The sequence below is a fragment of the Phalacrocorax aristotelis genome, chromosome 3, assembly GCF_949628215.1.
Source record: "Phalacrocorax aristotelis chromosome 3, bGulAri2.1, whole genome shotgun sequence".
Classification (NCBI taxonomy): Eukaryota; Metazoa; Chordata; class Aves; order Suliformes; family Phalacrocoracidae; genus Phalacrocorax; species Phalacrocorax aristotelis.
This window is the reverse complement of record NC_134278.1, coordinates 92029453-92048156: the sequence shown is the minus strand read 5'-3', so window position 1 is coordinate 92048156 and position 18704 is coordinate 92029453. Positions and strand designations below refer to the sequence as shown.

Here is an 18704-nt window from a genome sequence, read left to right as displayed (position 1 = left end):
CATGACATAACATGCATGATAGCCAGAATCCTGTGTTGCTGTTAAAGGGTTTTCTTTACAGTTTTCCAGCTGTATTCCTCCACCCCATGATAGAGTGTTGCCAGACTGATTAGAATACACAAATTGTATTCCCTTAATCTTCCTTCATAAACAGTGCCCTGTAATCCTGTCATCATTGTTGTTGACCAAATCAAAACATTAAAGAAAGCCTTTCTCTCAGACTGAACAAAGACAATCTTCAATCTAAAATATTTAGAATGCTTAGAGATATTTTAAGGCTTTAATTAATGTACTTAATTTAATACATTTTAAATTTATTTTTAAATTTTAAAATTTATATTTTAAATTTATTTAATTAAATCAATTTATTTAATTTTAATTTTTAAATGTAATTTTTTTTAAATTAAAAAACGGAAAGGATTTAGTTTTAATTAGGAATTAGTTAAATTAAAGCAATAAAAATATCAAAATATTTGTACCCCTTTTTTAAAAGAAGAAAGGAATTTGACAGTTTTCAAAATTTAGAGCATCATTTCAGACAGAAAGTAGAAAATTCTGTTTTTCCACTATCTGGCCATGTTTGAATTAAAATCAGAAATAGTTTCAGTGTTCTCTGAACTTTGTTTTTTGGTGACCAAATCACTCAGAATTTTTTTTTTTGTGCTTTAGAGTGACATCTTTTAATCCTTTTTGAGCAGTGTTGAGTGGATATGTCTCTATATTCCTTCTGTTTATATATCTGTATTTGTATGCAGGCATAGAAAGCTAAGGGAACGTCTTTATCTTAGCCATGCAAATCTGACTGATTTGGTTTCACTGTGGTATATGGACATTGGGGAAGTTGGTGGTTAATGGGCTCAACAGTGGAAACTCAGCCATAAACAACTAAGCAGGACTTTGCAGATAGCGGTGGCATTTTGAACATTTGCTTGCTTTTACGTACCTAGCTATATAAATCCTGGGGAAGCTGTGTTTTAGATGCCTTCAATCTCTTTTGGTCCTCACCTGTCGTTATGATTCTGAGATTAGGAAGAGCCTGGAAGAAGGGGGAAATGCATGCCCAGTCCCTGTTCCAATAAATAAACCACAATTATGAAAAGAAAATAAAACCCAGCATCTGATAGAGCAACTGGACAGAGGTTGCCCAACTTTGCCCAAAACTCTAGATTGTAGAACTTACTTTTCTCAGGTGTGTTGGCTGCAGGGGTTAGGCAGGGTCTCCTGATGGAGGCAGGGGAGCTGTGGGAAATTCAGGCCTGTTTGGATTCCACTATGTATGTAGCAACGGGTGACAAAGACGTGCAGGCACCCTAAACTGGGTGAATCTGTGGAGGAGCTAGAGAAGGCCCTGATAAGCTGAGAGGACAGGAACCCCATCTCCTCCCCTGGTTCTTACAGCTGGACGCAGTGCGTGTCCCAGGTGGTGTGATGGGGAGATGATGTGCAGCCTCCTCCCAGTTCAAAGCTAAATCTGGCCCTGCAAATCCCAGGTGGATCCTTTCTCCAGTAAAGCAGAGAGCAGAAGAGAGCTTTGCTTGGGCTGCTTTTGTGTGGACCCTGATGTCTTTTGTGTAGTGTGAAACACCCAGCCTGGTCTTTGGAGAGGAGCCAGGCACCGAGCTCTTTTAAAGCTGACCTGCTTCTAGGCATGCCCAGAAACAAGAGTTTCACATAGCTGAGACACTCTGCTGATTGAGAGCGGGATTTCTCAAGTGAGGTGGCAGATAGGGAGAGTGCTACTTCCAAAATTCCCCCCGTGGAGCTGGGGCCCTGGCATCCTTTCATAAATCCTGCTCCAGCCGCTGCAAGGTGGACATCGCTTCCCCAAGGAGCTTGAAATGTATTACTTTTAATGTGTTGTAACAAAACAGTAGATGTACCATATAATACCGTATCTTAGGTGTACTGTTATGTAAGTTGTGTTTAAAGGAAATGAAAATTCTGCAGAGTTTGTTTTGTATTTTATTTGGATTACAAGCCTTGTCTTGCTTCCATGTTGAGGCATTTCATTACAGGTCGTCTGTTCCTCCCTTCTGAAATTCTCTAAGTAATAGGAAGTTGTTGGCTTTCGAAGTCTGGGCACCTGGCACGCTGTGAGTCTTTGCTCAAGTTGGCAGAATACGGTGTGACCGCAAACCCTCAAGGATTAATAGGCTGAAAAAGCACAGGCTTCATGTCTGTCCTTAGTGTTCCTTAATGCTAAGAGTGCTACTGGGGGGAAAAACAAGCAAATGACAGCAGTCGTAACTTGACATTCATTGCTTTGAGACCCACCTTGTCTTTCTTTATAACTATAGAAATATAGTTTAGGCAACCTATCAATATACTGGGTAGGGTTTTACTGTTCGTTTCAGTAGATGGCACTTGATCTCTATTATTTTTTTGTAATAATTTCAAGGTGTGCGTTACAGTAAATGTTTGACTAGCTTTATGACAAATTTTGCTTTTGATCCTGGGATTGCAGGGCTGCTTAGTTAGTTACCTCTCAGATATGTTTCTCATTCTGGTGGTTTTCTCTTCCCTGTTGAAAACATGTAAAACTGATTTAAAATGTTTTATGCACATTAGAATGAAAACCATGTGCCTTATATTAAGGGTGATTGTGCAAAAGCTTTCAGCTGAATCAGGTTTAGCATGTGATTTCATGCGTTTGCATATATGCTGTGGACACATACCTGCAGCATTTGCTGCTGTGAATGCATGCCTGCGGGGTTTGTTGCTGTGCACCAGCCAGCCTCTCTCCTCCTTGTGCATTGGAACCAGATTTAGGAGATGTGTTGAAGAGGCCTCTGAAAGCCCTTTGTTAAACTTCTGCCACCAACGTAACGGGACGGCTGGGATGTTGACCTAGTCTATGACTGAGTTCACTCCCTTTCTGTGTCCTGTTAAGTCATCCCTGCCAAAGATGGTGTTTTCCAGCTTCTAAAAGTACTTCTGACCAGCCTATTCATTTCTATTCAAGCAGACCAGGTAGTACTGCCAGGCATATGAGAAAACTCCTGAGGTGACACCACATGCTTCCTTATTAAAGACTTGTCCGTAGGTGGATTTACACATCACGGAGGTTTTTCCAAAACTGTCATATACAAGTTGAGTATCATGTTATACATCTATTGGTATTTCTTGAACCTCCAGTCTCAATGTTTCTAATGAGGTTGGAGTAGCAAAGTAGCATCCTTCCATCTCTGATCGAAAGAGCCTTTTGGTTTGAACAGAAAGATAAGTTGTCCAGACTGTTCTCTTCTCCGTGAACATGTGTTCCCCCAACAAAGGTCATTTCAGGATGAGAAGGGAAAATTGCTGGCAGCTGTTCTAAAGTGGTGTTAGAAGAGCTCAAACTGCATATAGAATCACAAAAAATAATTAGGTCAGGCTAATTTCCGTACGAAGAATCTCTGTAAGGTATATAAAGCAGGAAAAAAAACCACCTTGTAATGCTCTTTGTCTGTTCCAACATCTGCTCGTGGCTGCTCTGCAAATCCATGAATTAAAAACAATGAAGAAAAATGCTGGCTCAGGATACAGTGATATGCAGAGTCTACATGATGGCTCTCAGCCAATCTCAGTAATTAGTTTGTAGTGACTGTTTTTAGAGATGAGCTTGACTGACTGTGGTTTCACAGCATACACAAGCCACATTCCATATTTATTTTGAGATCTGCAGTGCTTATACTTTGCATGAATGCAGTTCAGATTACTACCAAAGCTATAGTATTTAGATGAGATTGGAAAACTGCTTAATGAGATAAATTTTGATTATTTGATAACAAACTTTCTTCCAAAGTAAGAAAAGTAGGTGAACTAGATGAGCAAAAATCAAGATACATAATTAGTTTAGATCACACAACCAGCAGTATGAATTGAGGGGATCAAGTAAAATCAAGTTTAGATCTAAATGCAGGGAAGCAGGATCTGCGTTGAAGTTCTTCCCCAAAGTCTTCTGCCTGGTATTGAGCTGGAAGTCCCCTCACCCAGCAGGTTTGAACAGTTGATGGTCACCCACACTGAAAGTTTTGCTCCACGTCTTCTCTGACTGCATGTTTGCCAGCTGCCAATTTATCAGCTGTTACTGCGCTGTGCAATCAGCTGCAACATGATTAACAGATCTGTCTGATGAGAGGGCACAGGCAAGCAGTCAGGTAGATGTCCACCCAAGAGTGATAAGCGATAGCTTCTTTGGCCAGCGCAGTGGGATAGGGGAGGGGATGCTGATGCCAGGCATTGCTGTGCTCAGGATCTCACTGTCATTCTGGGAGCACAACTTGCAAGTCTGAGCTTGATGACTAAACTGCATATAAAATAAGAGGGGGTGGTTAGGTACTACAATCCAAGATTCACAGCAGAGAGCATGCCAGGCAGGAACGCACCTCTCCCAGTCCACAGGAGAGGCCAGAGAGGCGTGCCCGTCTCCCAGATTTGGCCACCTACTTGTACCCTGCTTGCGCCCATGCACGTGCCTCACATTCACTCTGAACCTCTGTACCAGAGCCAGACCACCTCTGTGAGTGCCAGCAACCAGCACGTTTCATTGCTTTGAACTACGGCCAGCACTGGTGCTACCACCCACCCTGTTTTGTGTGGCAGCTGAGCAAGTAGAGCTCGGGGAAAAGATCTGAGTTCAGTGCCCTCCTTAGACCAAAGGAGTTCAAATCCACACCTCTCACAAGAGTTCTCAACCACTGCAACCTACAGAGCATCATCAGCTTCCTCCACTGGCTTTAGACCTCGTGGTAGTAGAGGGTATCTGTCGGACATGGGCAGCGGCAGAGCACATGGGAGCAGCTTCTCTGTCACACAAAGAATAGAGCAGTCTACGTGGACGAGAGTCCTGATCCTTGCTCCCAGGATTATATCTGCATTTACGCAGTTACTGTTGGATGTGAAATTTATAGCAAAGTGCAAGGCAAGAGTCTCATGTATAGTAATAGTAAATCGCATGGTAAGTCAAAGGCCAGGGACTGGAATAATATCACGCTGTCGGCTGAGCTTGACACTGTGAATTGAGTACATTCCCTGCTGGGAGCCTTTGCCCTCAACATGGGTCATTTTTTAAAGGGTGTTATCTGAAGAAAAGCCGGAAATGCTGAAGCAAGACTTCATCACTTCTGTGCAGCTTCTTTTTCTTACATTTGTTCGTGCATGTGAGCAGTCTGGTTTTCTTTCCTAGATTGCTTGTGGTGTACAAAAACAATCTTGCAGGAACAACCCCATATTAAATAGAAAAGAAGTAGCAAAAATGTTTCCTGGAAATATTACTGCTTACGCTGTGAAAGATTGAAACTGGAGATGTAGCTGTGAGTTAAAAGTTTTAAGATAAATTAAACTTAGTCTTTTAAAAATACAGATTCTTTCAATAAAGGGCATTACAACTGAATTATCTCTACTTTTCCAGCTGTTTCTAATGGCTTTGCTGGAAGTTCTTATGCAGTCAGGCCCCCTCTCTTCCCTTGGGGTCTCTAAATAAAGCTATCTACAGGGACAGCATGCTACTTATTCCTCTAGCAGCTGCACTGGAGTGGTGAACTTATATTATTTTGTGTTTTCGTCTCTTTGCTGTGTAACAGGATGCTTTTGAAGGCACGGAAGCTCAGCAAATTGAAGTGCTTTACATTCTGAGGACAAGCTGTCTCTGTCAGCGCTGTTTCATTTACAGCTCTGATTCACTGGGTGACTATATGCAAACCTAGCATCAAGAATGATTTTTATATCTATATATACACACACATAGATATATATTAAGAGGTCATGTTTATGGAGTCAGAAGATAGGTAGTTCTGTGGTTTCTATATTTTGGCAGCTATGAAAGAGTGGTGAAGTTGCAAATAAGAAAGACTTACACAAAAAGACTAAATTAGCTTAAAAGATTTACTAAACTCAGATGCATCCTGAGTTTTAGGAATCCAGTTCTGCTCAGCTGTCAGTGTTCCTGTCACAGGTATTACTTCTTCCTTTTTTCTATGTTGTAACCTTACCATTTAGATAGCACATGGACAATCAAATGCACGCAGGAAAGTTTGAGCTTTATTCTTATAGAAGGAAAAATATTACATGCTCAAGTGCAAGCAAAATTTGACTTTTGAGGCCAGAAGACCATGCCACAAGGTATCCAACCATCTGTAATGGCTATAAATAGCAGACTGGGATGCTATACTCCAGGCATGCATGTATGGTTATTGTGTGGATCTGTGTAAGAAATGTATATACTGGCTCCATATACATACGTACGTATGTGATGCGGTTGCATACTGTCCTGGCAGACCAAGTATACCTAAGCTGTTCTACCTTGCCCAGCCAATTGCAGTGCTGTGGCAGGACGGTGTTAGCTCCCTAAGCAGTGGTCCTCCAACCCATGGGGCAGATGTGCACACACGTCTGACCTACCCTCACTGCCTTTTCTGCCTCTGCCTGGGTTGTGCCAGCTGGCACTGCCTGCACTCCTCATCATGGGCAGCACAGCATGCAGTCGTGGGGTTGCAGGCTCCCCTCTCCCCTCCATGTCAGCTAGAGCTAGGTGACTGTAGTGGTGCTGTCAGGGCAGCAAGGAGGCTAAAAGGCAGTGCAGAAAGCATGATGCTGTTTGCAGCACTCTCTTAGCTCAGTGCCGTTGCCCACTGAGCAATAAAGTGCAGGGACAGCACTTGATACTGCACTATTTCACTCCAGTGTCTTGCAGGCAAGAAGCAATCCTGGAAAACGTTGCAGTACTTTGCTGGCCATCACTGTGTTGTTCTTCCCGTTGCACAGAGCGGTGCACAGCTCTGCTCCTAGGGAGTGGGTGTGCTGCTGCTTGTAGCCTGCTGCAAGGTGGGCTGGGGCCAGAGTGACGGGCCTCTCAGTGTTGGATGCCACTACGCGTGGCATGAGCGTTTCCGTCAGAGCATAGTGCCAAGTTGTCTTGCCTGCCAGCACTGTGACACTGAGTGGCTGCAGCATGGAAATATATGTATGAATGAATTTCAACTGAGATACCGCTTAAGCTGATGACTCAATATGTGGTATCCTTTGTGGGAAATGTTGGGTAAGACAATCCTCTTAGTCAGGGGAGTCTCAGATCAGGGCAAAACAAGTGTTATAGCCAGTTGAGACAAAAGAAATGGTTTTTGAGAAATGGCAGCCTCTTTCATGGTTAATGCTGCTTAGGTGGGTTGTTCTGGGACTTAGATGCGTGAGCTTTCGCAATCACATTGTCACAGCGACAAACCTAGTCAACTGGGGTACAAGCCGTGCACATCACCATCAGTTCTGCAAAGGATTTAAGAAAGACTGTGCAGCTGAAGGTTTATCCACCCCAGTGGGGGATGATGGTATCTGCAGATGCATCATGGAAAATATAGCAAAAATGGGGTTCATGGTAAGTCTGCAGCTGCTGGCTGGGGGTGTCTGTGCGTGAGACGGTGCCCAGAAATTCTCAGGTGAGAGATGCTCGCCCCGACCAGCTGTTTAAAGGATGTTGGAAAGTTATTTCCATTCCCTCAGATTAATGTCATCGTACAATATTGTGGCTTTGCAGTGTAAGGCCCAGATATGGCTTTGGACATCTGCCATTTGAGTGACAGACTGAAAAAAATCCTAACTTTAGGGTGGGTATTTTTCCAGGTGATAAGACTTTCTTAGTAGCTCTACCTACTACTGATTGTAGCAAAATGAAAGCGGTTTTCCCTGTACATGCCAGGGCTTGGGAAATAAAAGCTGTGATCCATAGAAAGTCAGAAATCAGGTAGATGGCTTAACACCCCAGAAGCACTTGAGAGCCGCGCGTGATTATTGGATTGATTTAAGGCTATTAGAGCTGCTTTACTGTCCTTCTGTTTGCCACGAGAACCTGCATATGTGTGTACATACGCAGACACATATACCCTATTAGCCTATACACATTTATATGTACATGTGCATGTATGTGTACATCGTCTCAGAAACCAAAATGGAAGCGGCTTTTCCCCCAGCGCGTAGTCTTTTCATATGGTTTAAAGCAAGCGAAATCTGCAGTGACAGTTGTGTGCTGCTGCAGGAGCCATGTGAGCAGCCTGATTCTTGTATTGACGGCTGTAAGAAAGCAAACAGGTTGTCACAACAAATGTTCCTAGCCGTGTCCTAAAAGGGCTTCTTTAGTGTGAGGGGTTTGTGTCCAAATGGTTTTTCTCTGCTCTTGTTTAAGTGCCACTTCTGAAGAAATGTTGCAAATCCAGAACAAATCACGTGCTTGACATCAGGGATGTTGGAAAATTCATGCAACTGCTAAAATTCACACAGGATGGGCAAAGGGATGATGCCTGTTGTTCATTGTGATTTTTAAAACAGCCTTTGAGTTATGATTTCCACTGTGTTTTTACTCGTCCCTTTTCTTTTCCAGGGGTTAAAACCAATTTTAGCTCTTCAAGCAACACAGGCTGTACCTCAGTGCCTGAAGCCCGTGTGTCGGCTGCTGGAAGCAAAAGGTCTTTTTCTCACAAGTAAGCAAAGCAATTTTTCCTGAAGAGTGAGAGAGTTGCTAGTGCAGAGAGAGACTACTATGTAAGGCCTTGCAGCTAATACATAAAATACCACTAGTGTGAGTTTTGAAACAATTTGGCTAACACTATGCTCTTGGGCAGCACTTACGCTGATGAGAACTGTAATATGAGAAAGGGGAAAAAAAAGCTATATTTTTTGAGACCAAAACATGTCAGTAGGCCAGATCAGCCGACAGGTATTTTTTTGTTGTTTGTTCATAACAAGTATGGGAGATACCCTCAGGTAAGACAGAAAAGACTTCAGCTGGAGTGGAGGAGGAGACAACTGGGTATATGTTGCTTAACAGCAGTACCTCTAAGAAGTTAACCTTAACCTTTTGGTCTTATCACTGTTTTCTCTTTGTAATAAACTGTCAGCTTGGCATGACCCTTTCCAGGTCATGACCTTATTTTTTGTAGGAAGAAGTAGACAATATTGCCTTTGATGCTTTTGTATTCAACACCCTTGCCCAACCTTTCTGTAACTAAAACTATATGCAAATAAAAAAAAAAAATATAAATGAGTTATCTATCTAAACAAATCTTTCAAGAAAGATTTCTGTAAGATTTCTCCCTATCATTTGTGAAGTGCAAATCCAGAGAGCTTGTGAATGCGAGGGTGAGGACATTTGGGTGGAGCAGCGCACATTGTGCTCCACCCACAAAATCCCTGCTGGTTACATTTGTTGGAGCAGGTGCAAAGAGTTCAGATTGACAGGACGGGTTTCCTGCCCTTTGTGGAAGTGCTGGCAAGCAGGCCGGGACTGGCAGTGGGATACCTCTATGCTTAAGTCACACAGATGTCTCTGAGGTCGGAGTGTGCCCCAGTGCACAGAGATCGGCAGAATGATGCTTAATGAGCAGTTTCCTATCTGTGTCATGAGACTGTTAGAAAAATAAACATTACCTAAGCACTCTCTAGATTAAATCTAACCAGTAAAGGTACTGGCCGGGGGGGGTGTGTGTGTGTGTGTGAAAAATACTAAGTATAATATGAAGCCCTAAAATCACCTTACTTGCAGTAAGATTCTGTATCATTGCATGTATTTCTGTGCATTTAAATGTAACTTTAAATTAGAGCATCCTGACCCACTTAATTAGACAGAAGGCCTCTGTAATAATGCTCCTTCAATTGCATTGCTGCGTTACGCACAGTCTATGTGAATTCTGCCTCACCCAAGAGTTGATGCTGTACTGTACGAAGTGGAAGGAGAGGTCTCCTTTGCGATATGTTCTCTTTTAACTGTTTGACTCAACTTCCTCTGAAAAATCTCAGTGTTGTCACAAACCACAGTCCAGCACTTCATTGTAAAATAATTATAAAATCACCCAAACCACAGCAGTGTGATGAAGGTTTGCAGCAGCCACCTTCCTTATAAACTGTTCCATTTTCAGAGGAGGGACGAAACCAAGTTAGGGAATCTTGAGAAGAGTTCTTGCTTCATAGTGCTGTGGTATTTAAATTTTTATGTTCAAGCCTCTTTGGTTGGCTGGATTTGCCTTCTTCTTTTCTGAAACCAGCCCGTTCATTACAGTTTAGAAGAACCAATTCCATGAGAGGATGTAGGTAGCAGTGTAGCAGTGCAGGAAGACAAACCAAGTGAGCAAGCGAGGAACCCGCCTTGGGAAGCTGTGCTCAGAGCACCTCAGTCCTTTGGCAGTTGCCAGCAGCACAGATACCAGTTGCTTTCAAGCCCACAGTCGACAGTCAGGTTATTTAATAAAGAGTGGGAAAAGAAAGGTAGATACGTATGAGGGAAACTGGAAGGAAGGAAGGAAGGAAGGAAGGAAGGAAGGAAGGAAGGAAGGAAGGAAGGAAGGAAGGAAGGAAGGAAGAAAAAAATCTGTGGTTTTCTTTGTCTATTTTAATACTATTTCAGCCTGCTCACAGTAGGGTTTGAACTATATCTAAGCAAATGAATGGTCAGGCATTGGAACAGGCTGCCCAGGGAGGTGGTAGAGTCGCCATTCCTGGAGGTACTTAAAAGATGTGTAGATGTGGCACCTCAGGGCATGGTTTAGGAGACTTGGTGATGTTGGGTTGACAGTTGGACTTGATGATCCTAGGGGTCTTTTCCAACCTTAATGATTCTATGGTTGTCTTCTATGATTCTATGAATAGTTGACAGTGGCAGCTGAAGCACCCTCTATGCCAAAGAGAGAAAGGAACAGTGGCTCAAACAAATCTGTTTTCATCACACACTGTGATCCCTCAGGCTGCTTGCCAAGGAGCATGAAAGCAGTCTTAGAGCAAACCTCCACGAGCAGGCATCTCTCTGCAGGTCTGGCCAGGGAAGGCTGAAGCGTGGTTCTTTTGGCACTAGCCCAGGCTGCAGTCCTCTCATTACTTAATGGAGTCAGAGGTTCAGGGAATGTGGATGATCTGGTGGAGTCAGTGGGAACCGTGCTAGCCACAGAGAAACGTGAAAATGGCCACCGTTTCCCTAGATCACATAATTCAGACTGAGAGCCCCAGTCAGTGAAAGAGTGTGCAGTGGCTGATGACTTCAGGACTTTCTTCCCGGCCACTCACAGTTATCTACCTGTTTTAGTGTGTAGACAACTTTGTGCGTGAAATAAGACACATAATGAGTTGTGTGATAAAGATAATCCAGTATGCTTTAACCATGTTGGTTCTCCTCCAGTTGTGGCCTTCATGGTCAGAATAATGGATCCTTATCCAACAAGTCCAGACCCAGCCCACCTGCTTCCCGTGAAAAGGCCCCTTTGTCAACACTGAGCAAAAACCAGCCGAGTCCTGCGAACACCCGTCAGAATTATGGGGCTTCTTTAGCCAGCAGAAGCAACTCAGGCTCAAACAAAGGAAGTGACAGCAGCCAAGTGACGAGGCAAGTCTTTATTTCAGCATCCTGGTGTTCAGCACACTGACTTACCTTCTCTGCACTCAAATGGGGCATCAGCTGGTTGTCTGGCTTGCCAAAGGGGTCGTGTTGCTCCTCAGCATGGGTGTGACTCTTCATATTGGTGGCTCGACAATCAACAGTGTGCTCTATCCCATGTAAAAGTTTTACGGTTTCAGTACTGTAAAATTCAAGGTTACTTTTAGTCAAAGCACTTTGTAGCTGGTTTTCACTCCAAGGCAGGCTCCTTTCCGTGGTTTTATGCTGTCAGTTCTCATGTGGCTTTCCTGGTTCTTTCACAGAAAGGTCCTTTCTCCTTTGGAGAGAGTTGGGTGGGGTTGTATAGAAAATATTGTATGCTCGGGTGAAAATTCACCCTGCCCGGCCTTAGGTACCTCTGCGTGCAGTTTCCTCTACAGGGAAGAAAACTAATACCTGCGGGAGCGTGCGACACGTATTGCAGAGAAGAAATTGTTGTTTCTCTCCCTCCCTTTCTCTCTCTTTCCTCCCACCCCAGGCAACTCAACAGCCAAGCATGTCAGATACACACCTAAAGCTAGACAGGATTAATGTAGGTTTCAGGGTGCTCGGCTTCTTAACTCACATGTGGAGCTGAACTCAGTCTGTACGCTTCCTTACCTGGCTGTGTCTGCAGCTGGGTGCCCTTGCCAATGGCCCAGCTGCCTGCTCTCGGGCACCGCTTTGGGTGAGGAGATGGCTAGGTGTTTTAAAGTTAAATGTCTCATTTGAGGTAATGGCACTGAAAACAAGTACGATAAATAGTAAATTTTGTACTATAGCCACAAATCAGCCATTTTCTCAAGTACTTTGATTTGCCAGAGGGAGTCACTTGTGTGGACACTGAGGAGCCCAAAATGAGTCAAGCGCCATATCAGTCTATGGGATGTGTTCCTTTTTGCCAGGACTGAAGAACTGTAGGAGTGATGTTATGTGATGGTGTGATGGTTTTTTTCTTTTCAGGCGATCAGGGAAATCTATTTCTTGTGGTCACAATTGCAGCACTAAGCCAGAAAATCCGGAGCGGTATTTGACTCCTCTGCAGCAGAAAGAAGTTACAATACGGCATTTGAAAAAAAAGCTGAAGGAATCCGAGTGCAAAGTTACAGAAAGGTATATTTCACTTCAGAAATAAGACTGGACAAGATTTATTCAGGAGCATTAAGGGATGGGAGTCCTGATCATTTGTACTCTTTTCTTGACCATGTAAAGTTTTCATTAAGAGATTTGAAATATGGTCGGGCTGATTAGGTTGTTTTCAGGTATTTAAGGTTTCATTGTGTGCTCAGTGAATATGTACCGTGCACTTTTGTTACAAATATGGTTGTCTCTTTTTCCCTTTTTTTGAACTTTCCCGATAGAAGACTTTCAAAGGATAGTTCTTCACCAGCCTACTTTAGCACTGAGACCTTTTATACATAAAAAAAGTTCCACCTCACTCAGAAAATACGACCAAAAATGTCCCCCTTTTCCCCTAATGAAAGAAAAGCTCTGACACAAACTAGTGTGCCCGCTTGTGGTTTTGTTGCTTAGATATGGACTTTTTTGCAATAGCACTTTGTATGGATGCTAAGCGAAGAAGCAACAATGTACATTACACAGCAACAGATGTTCTCTCTTTTACTAAAGCTGTGCTCTGAGAACTGGCTTTTCAGCACACACAACCCAAGCGGGCACAAAGGGTTGTTTGAATGGAGCCCCAAGGTAGAGTCCCAGGGACCCCTTGGTCCTGCTTTGGGTGGCCCGACATCTGTACCTGTGAGGGCTGGATCTCACGCAGGGCGCCCTTCTCCCCACTTGCTTGCAAGTGAAGGCAGAAGCCTCTGGATCCATGCTGGGCTGGGGGGGTGCAAAGCAAGCCGGGTGCAAAGCAAGCCAGGTGCCTGCAGCCCTGAGCCATCCTGCTGTCTGAGGCCACTGTTGGCTCTGGCTATACGTGACGAGCTGCTGGCAGGCACAGGGGACACATCCAGGCAGCTGTTTGTCATTTCCTCCAGGGTGAGGCAGTAGATGAGATGTTAAGCGCTGTACTGGTTGGACCTAACCCAGAGGCCACCACTTTCACCTCAAAGTGTCCAGGATCACAGCATAGCCCACAAGGCTGCTGGCTGTGTGGCAAGGTTGATGACTCCAGCTAGGAATCAGCCAGTGTGTCTTGGCAGCCAGCTGACATCTCTGCCAGTTCTCTCAGAGGTGGCAGCAAACGATGCATGGAGGAATTTGCTTCTTCCTTGGAGCATCTTTGCAGCATAGCCACCCCAGTGAGGTGGAGCCTCACGTTGACTCTTTAACTAGGCAGTCACCAGAAGTGTTACGATATTTTTATTTTGCTCCAGGGAAAGAGAAATCGAAAAGCTCAAAGCTCAGGTGGAACGTATGAAGGACGACTGGATCGAAGACGAGTGTAATCATGTGGAGATGGAGCTGAGCCTCTTGGAAGCAAGGAGGGAAATTAAAGAACTCAAGCAAGTTATTGAGAGCATGAAGAACAGCTTGGCTGAGAAAGACAAAAAATTTCAGAAATACTTCCTAGAAATAAGCATTGAGAACAAGAAACTGGAATCTTTGGTGTCGAGCATGGAGATGGCCCTGAAGAGCTCTGTGAGAGATGAGCAGCGCCCGGAGTACACATGTGACTCTGAGGGCAAGCCGTTGTGTACCACGATGCCAGACAGCCCCACCACAGAGGACCAAGCTCTGGAGGAGCTGGCAGATAGTGGGCTGTTTCTTCATGAGGACACAGCTAACGGGACTGATTTATTTGAAGAGAGTTTGACCACCACAACCCCTGAGTTGAGTGAGCCAGCTCCCTCCAATTCTACTGTGAATCAAGAGATGCTTGAAAATGTTCTGGATGAAAAACTAACTTTTTCCCAGGAGGAGGAGGAGAAAGTCAGAAACATGATGGTGGAGCAGACCATCCAGACTGATGTGGTGCCATATAGCCTAGAAGGGGAGCAGTTCATTCAAAACATGTTCAGAGCTCAGAGCTCAAGATGCCTGTCCTCTAAGCCCGCCTTCTTCACTGAAGGAATTGGGTCAATTTCTCTTGAAAGCCTCAGTGATTCTGGTATCGTAGTGGACTTAACTCCAGGTGAGCCAAACTCGACCATCCTTTTGTCTCCTGTGACACCTCCATGCAGGAAGGTGGAGCACGGAGTTAATGAAAACCATTTTGTGGAAGAACTTGATTTTACAGAACCTCATGATGATGAAGTCTTTGGGTACGTCAATACTGTTTCTCAGACAGGAATAAAGAAGAGATACTGGAGCAGCAGACTCGCCAGCGATCTGGCTGTAGCAGCCCCTGTTGTACCAACTATCATGCGGCCTTTCAGTACTCATGGAGCAGGAACAGATCTCATTTACAGTACTAGACCATTGTTTTGCAGTTCTGTCCTAGTCCACCGTTTTGCTCTTGACTATTTGATTTGCCCTATAAATCGGTTTGAAAACATGTTACTTGTTTCAGAATGGAAAAGGTAAAGCCTTTCTACAGGATGTCTGTAACTGGCGTTTTTTGAGAGTACTGCTGCCTACAGAAATAGTCCTCCTGCTCCCAGTCACCATGTTCCCCACCCCCCCCACCCCACCATGCTGGTGTCTTTCTGGTGCCAACATATCTGCACAGTGAACATGACCAGGGAGATCAAGGAGAATACAGTGAGTTCTCTTTCATGTTTGTTTGCTGAATGTTAATTTGTTGTTTGTTAAGCTCAATGAGTTTCCCTGGCTGCTTCACTGGGCAAATATACCAGCACTTTGCACTGGCTCAAGAGTAGCGTGAGACATGCACGGGAGCAAACGGCCAGAGAAAGGTGGGCTATTTCTTTAGGCAGCACTAACCTAAAACTTTTGTGAAATTACAGTGTTGAGTGACACGGAGGCTTGTTCCCGCTAAGGATGTCACACATGTATTCCAGAGAGCATGCTAGTGTTATCCATTCGTTGTCCAAAGAGTCAGTTCAATTTAGAGGTAAACCCCCTATTCCCCAGGCAGTTTCCAGCACATTGTTTGTTCCTGTCTTGTGTAGTGTTCTTCTCAGTTGTACAATTGCTTGAGTGTTTCACCGGTCTTGTGTGTTTACAGGGACTGTAACCAAAAAGGTACTTTGTTGAGAGTCTTGAAACGTGTTAGAAAGATAAGTATAGGTGTAGGTACAATTTGAGTGTTAATGTTGTTTTAAAGTTTTAATGTGTTGGAATGTTGTAGTCATATGAGCCCTTTGAAATGTATAGTGCTTTAGCTTATTGTTTATTTAATTGTTTCATTGTAAATTACCTTTATAATCACAAGTTCAATGAAGCCTGTTAGAAATGGTAAATGTGTGAGTGTTTTATTGTAGCAAAGCCGTATAAAATAGCCGGTCTCAGCTGAGCTATTGGGCACAGGCAGAGCTGGCGGAGGCACTGTATCAGGGCATAAGGAACCATCAGGACCCAAAGAAGAGAATTCTGCTGAGAAAAACTTCATTACAGCTCCAAGCATAAGCACTCAGGCAGAGAAAAAGGCTCCAGTTGGTCGGTGGACACACATGCCACCTGCATGACTGCACCCATGCTGAGTTAACAAATGCAAGTGCCTAATCTTTAATTCAATGCAATCTTCCAGAAGCTTGTAACTGCTCATTTCTGTGCTGCCAGGAGAGTGTCAGTCTTCCCGGCATTTAACAGAAGTCCAGAATACCTTGTTTAATTAATCTGAGAGCCATGCAGTCTCAGTGTGCCCACCGAGATGCCACTGTGACCATCAAACCACAAATTCTTCCTGTCCAAAACTTGAAATCCATGCATAGTTCAGAGGAGGGCAATGCTAACCAACAGGCGACATAGCGGTGTTTGCCTGCCTCCACCCAACCTTTCAACAACACCTCTGGCCGGTTAAACCTCACTGGCTTCCTGTTCTCCCCTCCAGCAAAGCAAGTGTAATATTTCTCTGTGCAACCCAGAGCAGAAGAAGCCTAGTGAAGCCAGACAACGCCATGCACTGCCCTGCCGCTTTGGGGAAGAATGGAGTTATTAGCCACAAGGAAGGAGGAATAGTTGGCCAGCATGTGGGGAGCATTTGCAACACTCAAGAGGGTGACATGCACCAATGCTTACAGAGGCAATTCAGAGACCTTTTGCATCCTTGTAATGCCTGGGTTCTGAATTACTTGTGTTTGCAACAGATTCCCTAGTGTTCATTAAGCATTTCACTAAGGAAGAGGAATCAAACAGGCATGTTGATGTAACACAGGCTCCAAGAGTTCACAAAGATGAGAACACGAGAGCGCCTTGCTTCCTCTGCCAGCAACTTCCTCTTCCACGCTCACCTACCTTGTTGGGTTCCTGCAGGCCACTTGACTTGCCTTATGACACTACTGCAATACATAGTTGCTGCAAAGTCACTTTCAAAAGCTTTTCTTTTAAGTACCTGGGCACAAGGGCCAAAATTAATAGGTTGGCGGGTGGAGGGGATGGGACTGGAACACATGACACAACATGCCTTATTGCTACTTCAAAGCATGTCTGTTCAAGGCTGAGAGCGCAATATTTTATATGGGATTTTACCATCTTTATCACAATTTTGGGTTTCTCTTTAACAGCCACTATTGTTTAAGTGATCTTTGCTTTGAGTGGTGGTGAAATGGAGCATAGTTTAGAGGACTAGTTTAGATCTTCAGTTCTAGGAGAGAGATTCACCTGTGACTACGTGGGTGTCTTTTGCAGCAAGCAGGCAACAAAGCAGTATGAACCTACACTTACATTTAAAATGTCAATAGGCTGAACTCATTTCAAACCATGTTTTGGACGTGGTCCATGTTTAAGACACAAGGCGCTAACACCAGAATAACGTCAAAATTGCTTCTTGCCCTTAAAAATCTTCTGTCCGCTCAACTCTCGTAAGTTATTTAACTATGCTCAGCAAGAGAGTTCCCGTCACATTCCTGATAGAAGTCCGTGCTCTGATCTCTACCTGAAATACAGCTCGCTTCCAAGCTGCCACCTTTCCTCCTCCATCCTGCAAGCATGTAGACAGCTCAAGGTACCCTTTGAAAGAAGAGGCCTGAAGTACCACGATAAATGCTCCAGTCCCAGACTTTGTGGGGCTGGCCTTTGCTCCCCGATCCACAGAGGCTATCCCAGTTGTTGTGACAAATGTACCACCTTGATTTTTCCCCATCTAATATTTGGCTTTACTCTTAGCCATGATTCACCTGGATCCTGCTGCTGCTGTATGGAGCAGCTAGGGGAGGACCATTAGCCTCCAAAGAGTTCAATAAAACCTCCTCCTTTTTCTGAGTTGAGAAATTGTTCATACCATACTGAGGCAAGAATTGAAGTCTTGCCTCAAAGTGTGCAGGTGGGGAGGACAAGCAGGGCATAGGTTAAGGGTCAGGTAGCAGGTGGCTGCTTGAATTCATGCTTACAGGGTAGCATAGGAACTAAGGCGGCTCCTTCCCTGGTTGAAGCAACACCTACTGATAACCGCATTATGCATTTCTCTATTTCTCTTTCTAATCCAGGCTCAAAGAAGCCTTTCTTTAATATTCAGCTGAAGAGGTACCCAACATGCCTCTCAGCTGCTGAAAACACCGAGGCACAGGCACTGCCCACCGCCTCACCAGAGATTCACCTGCATGCTTACTTAGGTCCACCCACTCACAAGGCTCTTCTTCACTTCTGATCACTTCCTCATTTTGCCTTCTTCCCCCCCCCAAATCAACTACCTCACCTAAATCCCAACCGCTAGAAATGCGCTAAAATTGAACCACTGTTTTATTTATGTCCTACATGAGCAGAACAGGGGAGCATTTTCCTCCAAAACCCTTCAGACAAATGAACATGGGGCATTGCAAACACAAGCAACTATAGCGCAGGAAAACATATGAAACCAATGCATGCTGTTTTGACATACAGACTGCTACCTACGAGAGCACTGTACCCTTTCTGGCATTATGTCAGGACTTGGTAGAGTAGATGGGAGCAATTCCTAGAGCAGTTGTGCTCAAGTACAGGCAGGGAAATGGAGGGAAGAACAGCAAAACAGTGTGAGTACGCAGCAGGAGAGGGCAAAGCAACGCAGGAGGGCTGATGTGCAGGAGGTGGCAGCACCTAATCGTTTTTAAAACGGCTGAAGGCTCAAAAAACACGAGCATTCTCATGACGCAGTCAGGGGCTTTGTTTCTAACTTCTTAACTAGCCAATGTTTTGTTATTTTTAATAAATAACATCTAGTTGCACCTATTTTACATTGTCTCAGAAATAGCAATAGTAAGCACTAAACTAATTTTTTTGGAAAGATGCGATGTCGCTTCCAACCTAAACTAGGCAACAGGTATTAGGTTTCCCT

General features: G+C 44.2%; 1 protein-coding gene across 1 annotated transcript in view; it reads left to right on the top strand.

The window, feature by feature from the left end:
* The window catches only part of LOC142055655 (syntabulin-like), a 55449-nt gene that overhangs the window by 31829 nt on the left and 4916 nt on the right, over positions 1 to 18704 (top strand). The window contains exons 4-6 of the mRNA XM_075089772.1: positions 11288 to 11338; positions 12332 to 12481; positions 13705 to 14165. Of these exons, the coding sequence (XP_074945873.1) occupies positions 11288 to 11338; positions 12332 to 12481; positions 13705 to 14165 (662 nt within the window). The remainder of the gene's footprint in view (positions 1 to 11287; positions 11339 to 12331; positions 12482 to 13704; positions 14166 to 18704) is intronic.